Genomic DNA, 15183 nt, shown 5'->3' on the forward strand with positions numbered 1-15183 from the left:
TCACAACAACACAGAAATGTGTGTTCTGGTGAGGAGGGGGGGCGCAGTATGCAGAGGCAGGATGTAACATATTCATTCTAAAGGAAAGAATGAAAGAAACCTAAAAAGTAATAGATAAACACAATAATGTTAAATCAACTTTTGAGAGATGATATAAAACCGACAGTGAAGTTTCTAGTCTAAGTTCCTCAGGTAAACTTTTCCAGAAGCTTTGAGCCCAAACAGCAAAGCCGTGTGGTCTTCAGCTTTGACTGATGAACACTATGCAGGGCCTTATCAGAGGATCTTAAGCTGTGGGCTCCTGATATAAACAATGTAACTTGATTTTCTTTTAGATGAAAGCCCTATGCAAGTCAATTAAAATGCAACGTTATAACAATTTGAAAATGAAAACAAGATTTGACATTTCATTTATTTTTCATTCACATACAGCGAAGATTGTTTCGCAACCAGAACATAGAGGGAAACGCCTGGAGGTCGTATTGCACACATGTGAGTAACAGATGCATTATGCCGGTCATTATATTGAGCACGCCTTCAGAAAGTAGAAACCTTAGCTTTGTTAATGGAAATCAAGACCTGATGTTTCATTTAAAAGCCACAGAAAGTGATAGAAATCACCCTTCAGGGGTTTTTGGTTGACACGTTTTCCTCAGTACTTACATCAAAACAAAGGCTCAAACATAATGCTTTGATTAAAACTAAGATGTTTTACTTGAGGAGACAATCATTGAGTGGCTTTTCTGGAATTTCTGACAATATCACATTACACATTATGCTTAAACTGGACTTTTGAAAGAGCAGCTGAGAAAATCTCCTCACACAATGTCAGGATAATGTACAGAAATGCATAGAAGGAGATATTAGGTTGTAGAAGGCCTCTTCAGTGATTCTCCTGCTGTGGGTTTCTTTAGGTTACTCCACAATCACAACTGTTGGGAAAATAATGCGGTGAATAAACCTGTCTGTTCAGTTGTGAGTTGGAAACATCGATCTGTCACGATTTCCCGAGAAGTCGTGTCGAGAGGAACTGAACTTCGTGTTGCAACACAACAGGAGGCACACAAGGAGTATGAGGTATTTAGGATGGTTTGCATTTTCTCTCCAGTTCAAGACAGTATTTTGTTTGCTTTTGTGTATTTTTGGTTTGAGCTGTGGAGCAGAGATTCTGACGTTCACAGGAAAAAGACCAACCAGCATCTTTACTTAGCTCCTAGTTTTAGTATTTGATGTTTTTTCAGGAGAGGAAGATTGTCAACAATGACATCACCTCCTTCCTATGAAGAGCACAAGAAACAAAGAATTGTTTTATTTTCCTCTTATTAAATCATCTTGGGCAGAATGGTCAAACACTTTTCTACTGCTATATCTACCTGGAAATGGGTTTTCACGATGATCAAGTCACTTCAAGAAATCGTGGAATCTAGCATGGCAAAAGCAATAATCGATGTATCTTAATGATCTGCACACAGGACTATCCCAAACCCATAAAATGATCCCCATTTGTTTATGTCAACTGTGAACACCCTGCCAGTGGTAAACAATGCACACGTGGGAGCAGTTGTGGAGCTGCTAGCATTGTGGCCGTACTGTCTACAGTCGTTGTTATAAATAAATAAGATCCTGTCCCTGGCACACCACACAGCCACCACCTCCTCCTCCTCCTCTGCCGTACCCTGCGGAGAGGAATGAAGCGCTCCCACAGTCACTGCACGCACAGCTGTAGCTCATTCCCTCTGAAAGTACCAACACAATCCTCAGGGTCTTGTGTCACCAGTTGGTGCTCCATGAACCCAGCGAATTCCCAGTGCTCCTCAGTGTGCAGCAGCAGGAATACAAAACGAGTTAGCCTGTAATTCAACTTGTCCGCCTTCACATTCAAATTCTGGTCACTGTCTAAACATGTGGAGCGCACTACTGGCCCAGTATAGACAGAGTTGTATGTTAGTCATGTCTGCATTTCATCTGTTTTGTGAAAATGCTCTTATAGAGGGATTTTGTTAATTGTTCAAATATGTACAATTGTGGATCAGCTCTAAGCTATTAATAAGGACCACATTGCATTGGCAAGTTGTACAAATCTCTCAAGTTTTATTGTAATAAGTGCCATAAAGTCTGCACTGCAAATGACTAAGAAGGTTCCTTACAGCAAAAGTTAAGTTATACTACTAACCAGGACTCCCTGGAAAGCAGTTATATTGAATTGATTATCCCGGAGAAAAATAATAAGTTGAGTTTTAAGTGTTTTATAAACTTGTTAATAACTCTATATTTTCTCCAGCACTTTTACAAATGATTCAAGGTTTTACAGTGTTTCAAATAGTTTGCTTGTTGAGATGAAATGCTATGAGAACAGAGTGTCCAGCTGAAAGAGGCTCGATGCCAACGACAGAAAACCTGGCAACTCAAAACCTGGCAACATATATGTATCACTTCCTCCTGCTAAAACTATCCTGGATACGAACATTGCCATCTTGCACATTTGGAGCCAGAGTCTGCCGAGAGGCGATCAGGGGATGGAGCTGCTGTATTGAGGTTTCATCGATACACACACTAGACCAATCTGTCAATCATGACGTTTCTATAGCATCAAATAAACCCTTGAACATACATCATTGTGATAAGAACATACAACAAAAAAAATCTTTGAGAGAAAATTATTGACACAAACATTCACTGTTTAATTTGAACCATATCCCATTCATTAACATGGAGGGGGTTGGATTTATGACCTGTACTTATATATACAGTCCATGGGTACAGCATTGAATATTGCATGTCTAACAACTTTTCCAATATACTTTAATATGAGGAATAAGCCCATCTAAGTATCTGAAAATGAAAATTGCACTTGCATTTTAATTTGTATTGAAACAACCCCCTACATACATACATACATGGGAAATGATTCTGCTTCTGTGGATCTACATTTTGATATTCAGGTTTACACTATGGATTTAATATAGTCCCCTTCAGGCTTCCATACAGCCTGGTTTAGCTTAAATTCATGGAGACATTTAAGGCATTTGTGTGCAGAGGAAATGATGTACCTTTAACCTCTTAGCTCCAAGAAGAGCACCCACCCACTAATCACTGTGCACATATGCTGAACTCACAGCAGTATCTGTAGATTGTCAGATTCTGCCTTTGGCTCGGTGGGATGGGGGCAGAGCAGATGCTGTGACAGGAAGTTACTAACGTGGTCCAGATGTGAGGACAAGAGACCACCGCCGACACAGCTGGAAAATGTGAACCACTACAGGCAGCGACTGCAGACGGACACGGGATCGCTGTGTTAAAGAAAGCTCTGTCAAATGACATATGTTCATGTCATTTTAGTAGAAAGTGGAAGACACAAACAAGATTAAGGATTTAGTCTTTCCTGAGCCTGTCCTCGCTCACTGCAGAGGAACACTCAGAATTTAGATCAAAAAACGTATAAGTGATACACATGTATTTAAAAAAGTTCAACTCAGATATTCTACATATGATACATGATCAATTACTTCCTACACTAATAAGTAAAATTACCCAGTCAACATTTACCTGCCCTCTAGTGTTCAAAAAGATGCAATGCAAGACAAAAAAGGGCAAAGGCAGCCAGTCAGACACTATTTTGACAACAGTGCTTTTTTAAATTTATTAATTCACAGGAATTTCACTTTGAAAGAATAACAAGTAAATAGTGTGAAAGATGAAATTGTCAATTAATAATTGAAGTCTAAAAATGGAAAACAAAGGAAAGTAACTTACAGAATAGAAAGACACCCAGAACTTATTAGGCATTATCACAGAAAATGGTCCAATCAATACAAATATGACCTGCACTGCCATAGAGGCATGGCTAAGGGCTAATTTCTTTGGGCTGCTCGGTTTTTCTATTAACAGTGTTTCTACAGTCTGGGATGAACTCCCTCCAGAGAGCTGCATCCTACTCAGAGCAAAGCCACAGTCTCCCGTGTCCGGAGCTTTTACAGTCCATTAAAGCTCATCACTAATCCTCGTCTTCCCCTTCATCAATTAAGACCATCTTCCGTCTACGCTTCACAGGAGCAGAGACATCCTCCTGCTCTGAATCTGCATCACTCTTTGTATCCATATCCATGGCAGTGGAGGAGTCCGCCTCTGTATAGAGAGAACTGTGTTAATGCTGCAATTATGATTAAACATCACTTAAAACTAAGTTTTAACCATAGACTGTACATAAAGATGGACACATACATGGTCATAAACCATTCGCACCTTCATGTTAGTGGATGGGACAAGTACATTTTGCTCAAAGATGGTTTCTGTTATTTTAGGTAGTTATTATCACACTGACATATGTCTACGTGTTTCTGATTAGTTTGGTTTTAATTACTTATTTGATGCTATAACGTCATGATTGACAGCTGAGTCTGACTCACTATTGGCCGAATATATCAGCAGGTCATTGATACAGCAGCTCTACACCACAATCACTACTGAAGTCTTTATGGATATTTCAGCTTCATTTTTGAACACCAGGGGGAATTGGAGACGCGTCATCCATCTTTATACATAGTCTATGTCTTAAATACATTAACACACCAGTGTCTAAATTGGTTTCCAACAATGTGAGTAAAATACCATTCTCCTCCTCCACGTCATCGTCCAACACTCTGCTTCTTTTAGCTGAGTTCTTCTTTTGGGACCTGATGTGATTGAAGTAGATGAATTAAATGTAAAAATAGACATTTCTCAGCTGTGGTTTGGCTTATCTGATAAACAAATACAAAGGGGGATAGCTCACCTCTCAGCTGTACTTTCTGTATCCTCCATGGAGGTGAAATCTGATACAGAGGCTAAAAAAAACAAGTACAATCTTAATGCTCAACCCATCCAATTAGCAGCAGATTTACAATGAACTAGAAATACCACACTGCAGCTGTATGCCTCCGTCAGCCAGTGCAGTTTCTGTGTACATACATTTTCCAGATTCATAAAAGGTCACGGTGACCTTTACTTTTGACCATTGAAATATGTGATCACTTTGAGTACAAGTCAAAACGAATTGTGCCAGATGTAATGAAATTCCCTACGTGCTGCCCTGATATATCACATTTACAGGAACATGAGGTCACTGTGATCGTGACCTTTGACCCCCAGGCACCAAATATTTATCAGTTCATCCTTGAGTTCAAGTGAATATTTGTACCAAATTTGAAGAAATTCTCTCAAGGCATTCTTGAGATATCACGTTCACAGGAATGGGACGGACCCGAAAACATAATAAAAACCCAGGTGAACAGGTCTTCACGATTAAATTTAAATTTACAGTTCAAAGGCAAAGCAACACTTGAGCATTGCAGTGGATTTCAATTATTTTCTTGGGAAATTATGTATATTCTCAGGAAATTAAAGCATAAACAGTGACTTGTTCCAAATACTCACTTCTGATACAACATTCCTGGCTGCTTGACTTGCCAAAGCAGGTCAATTTAATGTGCACCATGTAACTTAATGCTTACATTATATGAGAAAGCTGTAATTAACTGGTGTCATCTGACACCACAAGGCAACGACTGTGCAAGAACCAGACATACCTGTATGCTTGGTGGTGCGGGGTTTCCTTTTTCGTGAGAGCAGCAGAGCTCTCAGAGCCTGAGCTCTCTGTTCACCTGACACCTCTGCTTCCTCCTCCTTCTCCTCCTTCTCCTCCTTCTTCTCCTTCTTCTCCTCCTCCTCCTCCTCCTCCTCCTCCTCCTCCTCCTCCTCCTTCTCATCCTCCTCCAGGTGTTTTTCAGTTTGACTCGTGGGCCCGTCCTGCTCCTCACCAACTCTCGGTTCGTCCTCTCTCAGATTAAGAGCTGCAGCTGCACTGCGGAGCTGGGATACGCTGATCTTTGCTGGGATTCTCCAGAAAGTTTCCTGGTTATCAAACATTAACTCAGTTAATTACCTCCACCAAGGAGGTTATGTTTTCACTGGCATTTGTTTGTTAGTCAACAATATTATGCAAAAACTACTGAACTGATTTCCATGAAAGTTTGTGGATTGTTAAGCTGTGACCCAATGGAATTTTGGAGAAAATCTGGATCAGGAGACAGATCCAGGAATGTTTTTTCACTTTCATAATTTTTGTTGATTTCTCAAAGAATAGTTCATTGAACTGTTTAGGGGAATGATATTTATAAACATGTGAAATTTGGTACCGTTTCAAATCAAAGTCTGGATCTAGTGACATTAAATATTTGTATAATATGGAGACTGATGGGCCTTGATGGAGGTGTTCACTCTTCTGAGTGCCCTTCGAGTAAATATTTTAAATGTTGGCAACATTATATGATGTTTTTCTTATTCTATCAAATTAATTATCTAGTTAATTTGTAATCAAGCACCAACACAACAAAACCGTCATCAGCAAGTGATGGCACTGATTTGGTGATGACATCATTAAAAAATAAACACCTGTTCATTTGCCGGTGGCCGCATCCCCAGTTTGCGTAACAGCCTCTGGATGCTCTTGTTGTCCATGGCGTCCTCATTTGTCTCGGTCAGAGGGACCAGTGGCACAGGCTGGGACAAACCTGGGCAGCAACGATTTCATTTACTCACACTTAACTTCCACCAAACCTAAAATAACTTTCAATACAGTAAAGAAATGAAACAAGTCCAAAATGTTTTTGACAGTTTCACTCACCATCTTCTTCGCGGTCATTTGCTGTTCTGTTAAGACAGTTCTGTAGCCACAACAGAGGTCCAGACATGCCTTATAAAAACATGAAATCGGTTTTTAATTCATGTTGTCCAAGAAAGTTTGAAAAAAATAATTGTCTTGGAAATACTTACTTAATTATCTAATAAAAAACAGACTAAATATTAAATATGACTATGAATATGACTTCTTATTAAATATTTTACATTTCAGCCTTTGGCCATTTAAATTTAATAAAGGTGGAGAAAGTAGAGCTGTAAACCGTCTAAGAAGTTTGGCTTTAGTCTCACCTCCCTGATGCAGAGCAGTGACCATGGGGCCTACATCAGCTCTCCTCTCCACTGGGGCGTGCACACTTTGGTTCTTCCTCACGCCATTTGGGGATTCTTCCCTCTCCTGCTCTTCATCTTCCTCACTCTCTTCAGACTCATCCTCTTCCTCATCTCTGTCCATAGAATCGTCCAGGTCACCTTGTGTTAGTTCTGACAGGAACTCTTCTTCAGTCTGTGGCAAAAAAAAAAAGACAGCATTTCTTATATTTGAAAGTCTTCACATATTTAATCTTTTCTACAAATATGTAATGTATCGTACATCTAAAATAACTTTACCATTGGTTTTCCAGAGCTCTTCCCGTGAGCATTACGACTTCTCTTCTTATAGAGTTCTTTTCTCTCAGACACCAGGCCCAGGCTGAGCAGCTTGTCCACCACTCGTGCACGGGAGCGCTTGGCTGTGAGCTTCTTCAGGATATTACCCAGCACATCTGTGAGAGTACAAGAGGGTCACCACACAAACCATGAAGTGTTTCTGAGACTACTGTTACTACAGGGACTGGAACAGAGGGGACAGGTACAGTGAAAGGTCACTTAATTATCTCATGCACTACATAATGAGCCAAGTACCGTCAGAATCTTTGTACTCCTCAAACAGCATCTGCAGCTCCTCCTCTTGCTCCTCAGTCCAAAGTACAATGCGGGTACCGACCCTTTGAGAAAAATAAAAACACATCAGTTAAGATTGTAAACCTTGTAAAAGCCTTTCTGCAGAATATTACTCTCCATATTCTTTCTAGAGTACATACTTCTGTTTCTTCAGTTCCTTAGCGTTGTCCACCAGACCCATACGCACCAGCTGTGTCACGACCTGCCGCCGAGTTCGGGTGCTGCCGCTGAGCAATGGCAGCAAAGTCTCCACTATGTCTGGCACTAGACATAAGAACAGTGAGAAAAAGGAATTTATACACAAGTACATAGTACAATGAAACTGAATCAAATAAAACAACAAACAGAAAAGATGTGGGAACAACAAACAAAGAGAAAGCCAACCTTCAGAATGACGGTGCTCCTCAAAGAGCTTGCGCAACTCCTCTTCCTCCTCCTCAGTCCAGGTTTGTTTCTTTCCCTCTCTGATGTATGTAGAGAGACAATATTTCAAATAGCAGAAACCAAAATTTGCTCATTTGCTATAAGTAATGCCACATCATGATTTCCCCTATGTTCATCCACCGATGCAAAATAATTATATATTTAAATAATTTATAATAAAGACACAATATAGGCCTGGTATCCTGGTACCGAATTACTCTTCCACATGTCCTTCCTCCACACTCTCCTGCTGAGTTCCATCAAGTTAAATAAATTGAATCAAGGTCCATCTTTGACCTATAACTTCACAACAAATGCAAATTTAACATAACACAAAGCTAGAAACAAACTAACAATAAAGAAACACAAAAGGAGGGAGAAACTGACCCATCTTTGCTGTAGCCCTCCGTCATCTCACGTACAGCTCCCACATTTTTCCAGAACAGCAGTTCAACATATGCCTTGTTGTTTTGTGTCGCCAGTGAAAAGAAACGCTTCAGCACATACTGGGCAAAGGTCACCAGTTCCTGTGAAGGACAGAATGAATCAGGTGAATCTTGGATTTAATGTACTGTACAGTCTATGTCATCAAATAGGTTTTATTCTCTCTCCTATCTGTTATTACTGTACCCTGTAAGCAGCTGCAGCGGGGTCACTCAGGATTTTGTTGAAAAGGTTGAACACCGACAGCTGGAAAAGCAGGGCGTCCATTTTGAGGTCAAAGGCCAGGCGGTGCAGCATTCGAACGATGCAGTGGTTTGTGTGAGGAGAGTTTTTTGAGAAGGATTTTAATAGGACGAGGTATGGATGCACAATATTGGGGCTGGCAAACCTGAGAGGGGTAAGAGAAAGGTGACATCTTATTAGAAAGGTCACAAGTTGTTTGAAGAAGCAGTAGGAAAAGTATCCGTCATGAAGGTTATCCTCAAAGTTAGTGCCACTGTTTTGCTTACTTCTTGATGAAGTCGAAAAAGTTGAACTCGGTTTCAGAAACTTGGACGGACTCCAACTCTTCTTCTTCTAACTCTAATCCATCATCATCCTCCTCCTCTACCACAGGCTCAGGAGGAGAGGACCCTGAAATGAAAAGGATACGTTTAACCCCAACGCTACATAGATGCTCTGGTACAAAGTAGAGCCCCAATAATTAGTCAATCAAAAGAAAATGAGTCATCCACTAGTTTAACAAGAGATCGATTATTTGAATAATTTTCATCAAGAAAAAAAAAACCGATGGCAGAGGAATCAATGCTCAAAATAATGGTTAAATGTGGCCTTAGTACAAAGGGTCAATGTTATTGTTTTACTTGGCAGGTTGGCGTGCAGGATCTGCTTGAGCAGCTCCAGTTCCTCCTCGGGATCCACATCCACTGAACCAAACACGTCTCCCTCCGGCCACACCTCTCTGAGGACGACAGGGGGACAATCTTAAAGACATAACTAGAAGTGACTGGTCTGAGAGGTTGTTGGAATAACAGCTTAAATCACATGATCAATTACAAAAAGGAATCTGAAACAATTCTGAAAATGAATTGTTGGTTAAATCAAGCAAATCCCGAAATATTTATTGGTTCCTGTTTTTATAATGTAAATATTCTTTATTTTTCTACATTTATATTATTTTAAAATAAATAAATATTTGGGACTGTTGGTTGGGAAGAATAAAGCATTTTAAAATGTCATCTTTGGCTGTCACAACTCTTAGAAAAAGACAGATTGATTGATAATGAAAATAACTGAGTCTAACTGACCTGGCAGCTCGCAGCAGTGCCAGTGCTTCTGGTCCCAGTCGAGCCAGCATGGATTCCTTAACTCGTACCATAGCCTCAGTCCGCTGCTCCTCTAGAGGAGTTTCAGATGTGGCATCGAATGGCACAATGCTTTCAGTCAAAGACTCTGACAACTGTGCACAGCAAAGCAGAAAAAACGTTTTCAAGTTTAGAAAAACTCTCAGATGTGAAATACTCCTGTGCAGAATGTGCCTCTCATAAACTTCCACTAAAACACAACACAAATTCAGATGATAAATGCTCTCTGCTCCGTCTTGAAGTAAATTCGAACACTGACCTGAAACCCTGAAGTCTTCAGCTCCTCCTCCACAATCCTGAAGGTTTCCGCCAGGGCTTCTGGAGTAGTCTCTGGAATTGGGAGATTTTTATCACCTCGAGACTTTTTCCGCCTCACCTTCTTCCTCTGCAGAGCAACCACAGATAGATATTAATAATCCAAGCAGGCGCTAATGGAAAACATTTACACATGCACTAGAAAACTAACTATTACCTGAACCATCAAGTTTCTGCGACCTTTGCAGAAGCGTTCCAACATGCGCAAGAAGAGATGAGTCGACTCCACCAAGTCTTTGAGGTAAGAGTGAGGCTGTTTGGTTTCATCAAACTTCCTCAGCAACGTTAGAAAAATCTCCCTGTATTCCATCAGGTAGAAGATGTTACCTGGAAGGTTACAACAAATAGATGAGACGATAATGTTGACATATTCAAGATCTAGACAAGAATTTTAATCGAGTTTGTTGCATAACAAAATCCTTATTTGAAGCAAAATGGAATGATGAGAGAACATGAGTCCAGTTAGCCCCAAAACAGGCTACATATCAGAATTTAATCACAAAATGAAATACTGTGAGCATCTTACTTTTAATAACGTTAGAACTCTGACGGATGCTGTCATCCTGTGACTGATCCATCTCGTTCACAGTGAGCAGCAGCTCTTGATATGCCTTTAGAGCCAAGTGCATCCTAGAAAAGAAAAAGAAACATCAGTCTGGGCCCAAACGTTTTTCTTTACACCTGCCAGCAAACATTTCAACGCTGAAAAGTTGAAACTTCTAAACCACAACGTTGTCAGGAGTTGAAATTCAGAGAGTAATTTAATTGCTTATTATGCAAATGTGACCATCGGGTTGCTTGAAAACTACTCTATGACACTGTTAGGGTATGAATTTATACTCATTAACATTTAATTATTTTGTAAGTCTGGTTGTTTAGTTGTTTAGGTGCAACCTGTGTCACTCTATAGATTTTGCCATAAGCCTGCTGTCAACCCTCAGGTTGATGAAATGTTTGCAGGCCTGCTTCAGAGTGATCTTCTTACCGGCGGGACCAGGATGTGGCCTCTTTGCGGTCGGTCAGCAGCATCTCATAGTAGTTGGTGATGTTGCGCTCAATGAAGTGAAAGGCACGTACAGAAATGGTCTCAGAAACCAAGTCAGCACGGAAACCGTTGCCACGATTGAAGGCCATGAAAAAGCTGAGGGACCAGAGGTAATAGGTTTCATCATGTTGCTGAGTTTGCTCTCGAATCAGACTTTCCTGTGGCGGACAAGAGGAAACGGGTCAAAAACCATGTGCTATGAGTGTAGGCTGTCAATGGTAAATAAAATAAAAAATGCTGTTTGACTTTTTCTACAAAGAAAAAATATAATACAATGACTCATTCCTGACACTGAGGCTTACCTTGACCAGGTACATGAGGTGATTGTAGCAGTTCTCCAAGAAGTCCATGCAAAACTCTCGCAGGAAAAGTCGCACGTTTAAGGCAGAACGTCGTTTCTCCTTAAATTCCTTGGCCCGTCGATTCCTTTTTGGAACCCGTCTCAATGCTTTGCCTGTGTCATGAGTGTAGTGTTTGAACTAAGAAACAAAAACATGGAGACCTGTATTAAAATCATTTTTGTTAAGGTTGTTAATACTAGGATTCCTTCACATGACCGACGAGTGGAGTTACTCACATTATGAATATTTCTGTGATAGATCACATCGTTGTCTCCGATTGCCTTGAGACCTTGGACAACATAGGATCCTCCAAAGCGAGAGTGTCTAAAAACAAATATCATCACACAAAATGTGACATAGCGCAAACAGATATTCTTCAGTCTGGTAGTACTTCTTTCACTAATACCTCTAACAAACACACCTATTATTGTCTGCACTTGGTTTATTTTGTTTTAATTTCCCTTACTCTGAAAAGCAGTTTTATGTACCTTGAAAAGTGTTTTTTAATAAAGCTGTGTTGAAACTAGACTTTATGTCCACTGTTCCATCTTGTAACCTTGTAAAGAACATCAGCTTGTGCGTCACCTGGTTCCTCTTTGTAAAGTGCGAGAGCGTTTCTCTGCGTGCTCTTTCTGCCTTAACGCCTCCAGCTCCTGAGAGTCTCTCTGCTTCTCCTCCGTTGAACGAGCCTGACCAGCGCTCACCAGAGCCTCCGGGGTCTGCAGGAGAGGAAGAGGAGGAGCTCAGAACACAGAAAACAGCTGACAATCTCTATGTGAACAACATCAGTATATTCAATCTAACCTGGTCTCTGAACATGAGGGAAATGATTTCCAACACATGCATGCTCCACTGCTGCTCACTCTGAGCTGACGCCAGGAACTTTACCAGGTCATCAAAGCCGCTCATGTGAATGGCCCACAGCAGCCTGTCGTGGATGCTGGCATCATCATCCACTTTCTACAGTGAGGAGGACAGACAAAGATTGGGGAAGGAGGAATTAGAGGTAGCTGAGATGAAAGATAAACCAAGGGGTTTGTCTCCATGAGAATAAACATGGTATTCATGTTAGAGTCAGACCTTCTCTTCACAGGGGTCTGCAGGTACATGAAGTACATTCCTGACCAGCAGCAGGATCCTCTCTATCAGTAGGTTATCCTCCTCCTGCCTCTCATCCCAGTCCTGACAGAGAAACACATGAACAAACAGAAGCATTGTATAATCTAGTTAACAGGCAGGATGGAGGCAAAGAGGATTACCAGTAAAACACTCACCAGTTGCAGAAGGTTGTACAACATCTCACTTAAAATGCCAAACACCTTTTCACTGGCAAATGCCTGAAAATAAAAAGGACATTCTGTTAAATCCTACATCACAATGTTGACTGTGTAAATATACATATAAAACATAAAAGAAATAGTGGTTATGCAATTAAATGAGGACAGGTACCTCTTTATAGGCTTGTAAATGAGATGTCACTTGCAGAAAGTGATGTCTAAACACAGGGTCGTCAGGGACTTTACCAAAGCAAAGCATAGCAGGCTGAGTGAGGTTGACCATGAGCCTGAGAAAAAGTAGATAGGAGTCATATGAGAAACAATTGTTTATCTTATTTACAGCTTCCAGAAAAAATGAAAAGAAAAATGGCATCACATTGTAGTGTGAGGTTTTTTTACCTGATAGAGGCATCAAATAAGGCTTTATCTTGCCCATGTTGAATGATAATAGGCAGAAGGTCATTCTGTACAATCTGGCCGGCTCCCAGCTCCTGGCGGACATCACGGGTGTCATCTTCATGGCGTAAATACCTGATCAAGTCTTTCACACTCTCTGCAATACAGAGACAGGGAACAGTTAACCAATGACTGCTTTTAAATGCAAAAATAAATAGCTTGTTCTCCTTAGTAACTAAATATTTAACCACTTCAGAACAACTTACCCAAACAATCTGTTTCCTTGTGATAGGTGTCCCCCTCTAGATAGCCGAGAGCACTGCAAGTTGCCAGAAGTTCGCAGTTCATCCTGAATACGTCCATACACCATCAGACAGCACAATGGTGAGAAGAACAAAGACACACATTTTCAGTATCTCAAAATCAAGAGAGCACATCACAAACAGCTGTTTTTACTATGATCTTTGAGGACAAGGACAATGCAATGAATGAACTTTCTAATAGGAGTGAACCCATACTGTCAACAAGACATGTTAACACGTGTTCATCATTACAAAATATATCATATTGTGAGTATTTTGATTAAAATATGAGTCACAATTTAAGCAGGAATTTTGTAAACAAGCGTGCTCTCCTGAGATTGTATTAGTGTTGGGCAATAGGCCACAAATGTTATCAAGATTAAACATTTTCACATCAGTTGATATTGGTAATAATCATGTTTCAAGTAAAATTATAATTTCTATCTTGTTTACAGACTGATTGTTGCTCCTGAGTGAAGGTTGTGGTTTTAAACTCTTCTTCATGAGCAGAGAATGATGAAACATTTCACAAATCTGAGGTAGAACATTAAAACAGTTGATGTGCTGCACCTCCTCACCATGTTTGAACAATGCATGAGCAATTTATTGACAGATATTGAACTGCAGTAAATATTGTTACTGTTTTATCACCCATGTCCAGATTATAATTAGCCATATTCAAATTTCAATAATATTATGATTAAATGTTGTGTCCAGTTCAGTTCAAGTTAGATGTTGATACAGTTTTGAGTTACTTGTAGTTTAGGCACTTCATTGTTTCTACTTCTACTACAATAAAATTGAGAGAAAAATAATGTACATTCTATTTTTCTGGTTACTGCAAATATTCAGATGAACCATTCTGCATATTATCTACAAATAATGATGTTAGATTATTGTTACTATAGATTCATATCAGATCAATATGAAGGAGTAGAATCAGTTCTAATCACCAGCTTGAACATTAACCAGACTTGCACGTTACTGCATCAACAACATAATGTAAAATGCTAATGTATGACATTAGTTGGTATGAGCTGCAGTATGTGCTCCACTTGTTGCTAATGCTAATGTTATGTAGCCGCTGGTTAGCTCCAGTTTGCAGCAGCCTGGCTGCAGCGCGCTCTGACTTCCGGCCCGCCTCAGAGAACGATAGAGTTACCTGCAGGTCTGAGTGTTGTCCCTCCTCGCGAGTCGTGTTCAGCAGCTGGAGGTGTTCAGTCTTTGTGAAGACGTGCAGCGATGGAGTCAGTCTGAAGTCTCTGACATGACCGAGCTGACAAGTCTCGCGCCAACACACCGGATGTAGAATGTCGTCATGACCGCTGAATTCTCCACCCTCGGTTTTGTTTTCCAGGCAGCTCACACCCGCACATGGCTGCGCACCGACACAAGGAACTTCATCCATCACATGACAGATGTGACGCTTTGATGGAGAGAGTCTGGATTGAAGCCATGTTTGACGTGTGGATAGGCCTGACTTTGTGAAGTCACTTGAATTTGCCTGCAGTTTGAGCTAAAGTATTGCCTGAGAGGTTAAACTCAGGACATAGACTGTTGTCAGGAGATTACTCTTCACATTATAGGGAAGCTACGGCCCCCTGAGGTCCCAAAAGATTTATCTTGTGCGTACAGAAAACTTTTGGGACTTCAGGGGCT

General features: G+C 40.5%; 1 protein-coding gene across 3 annotated transcripts; it reads right to left on the reverse strand.

The window, feature by feature from the left end:
• Positions 1-3554: 3554 nt before the first annotated feature.
• Positions 3555-14834, reverse strand: timeless (timeless circadian clock). 3 transcript variants are annotated; one of them, XM_034586291.1, is made up of 31 exons: positions 14687-14834; positions 13489-13571; positions 13226-13379; positions 12999-13113; positions 12824-12886; positions 12630-12731; positions 12354-12509; positions 12135-12268; positions 11786-11873; positions 11511-11687; positions 11149-11366; positions 10690-10793; positions 10321-10490; positions 10108-10233; positions 9792-9943; positions 9348-9445; positions 8994-9117; positions 8671-8872; positions 8428-8567; positions 8002-8081; positions 7758-7881; positions 7579-7661; positions 7285-7439; positions 6967-7180; positions 6662-6730; positions 6430-6548; positions 5746-5889; positions 5565-5688; positions 4772-4823; positions 4609-4673; positions 3555-4125 (listed from the first exon to the last, which is right to left on the reverse strand). In XM_034586291.1, the coding sequence occupies exons 2-31, from the start codon at positions 13568-13570 to the stop codon at positions 3995-3997; spliced, it is 3765 nt and encodes a 1254-aa protein (XP_034442182.1). In that variant the 5' UTR covers position 13571; positions 14687-14834; the 3' UTR covers positions 3555-3994. The 3 variants fall into 3 exon arrangements, with proteins under 3 accessions (XP_034442182.1, XP_034442180.1, XP_034442181.1); XM_034586289.1 differs by lacking the exon at positions 14687-14834 and having other exon boundaries at positions 13489-13585; XM_034586290.1 differs by lacking the exon at positions 14687-14834 and having other exon boundaries at positions 5565-5672; positions 5736-5889; positions 13489-13585.
• Positions 14835-15183: the final 349 nt, after the last annotated feature.

This window comes from Hippoglossus hippoglossus, chromosome 5 (assembly GCF_009819705.1).
Source record: "Hippoglossus hippoglossus isolate fHipHip1 chromosome 5, fHipHip1.pri, whole genome shotgun sequence".
Taxonomy (NCBI): Eukaryota; Metazoa; Chordata; class Actinopteri; order Pleuronectiformes; family Pleuronectidae; genus Hippoglossus; species Hippoglossus hippoglossus.

What these genes read in the sequence shown, in the direction of transcription:
- timeless (XM_034586289.1), bottom strand. Translation starts at nt 13,585, where the DNA reads ATGGACGTATTCAGGATGAACTGCGAACTTCTGGCAACTTGCAGTGCT. An exon ending in AAATGACCGCGAAGAAGATG is followed by an intron (nt 6,549 to 6,661) that starts GTGAGTGAAACT and finishes GTTGCTGCCCAG; the next exon opens with GTTTGTCCCAGCCTGTGCCA. An exon ending in GGCCACCGGCAAATGAACAG is followed by an intron (nt 5,890 to 6,429) that starts GTGTTTATTTTT and finishes TTTGATAACCAG; the next exon opens with GAAACTTTCTGGAGAATCCC.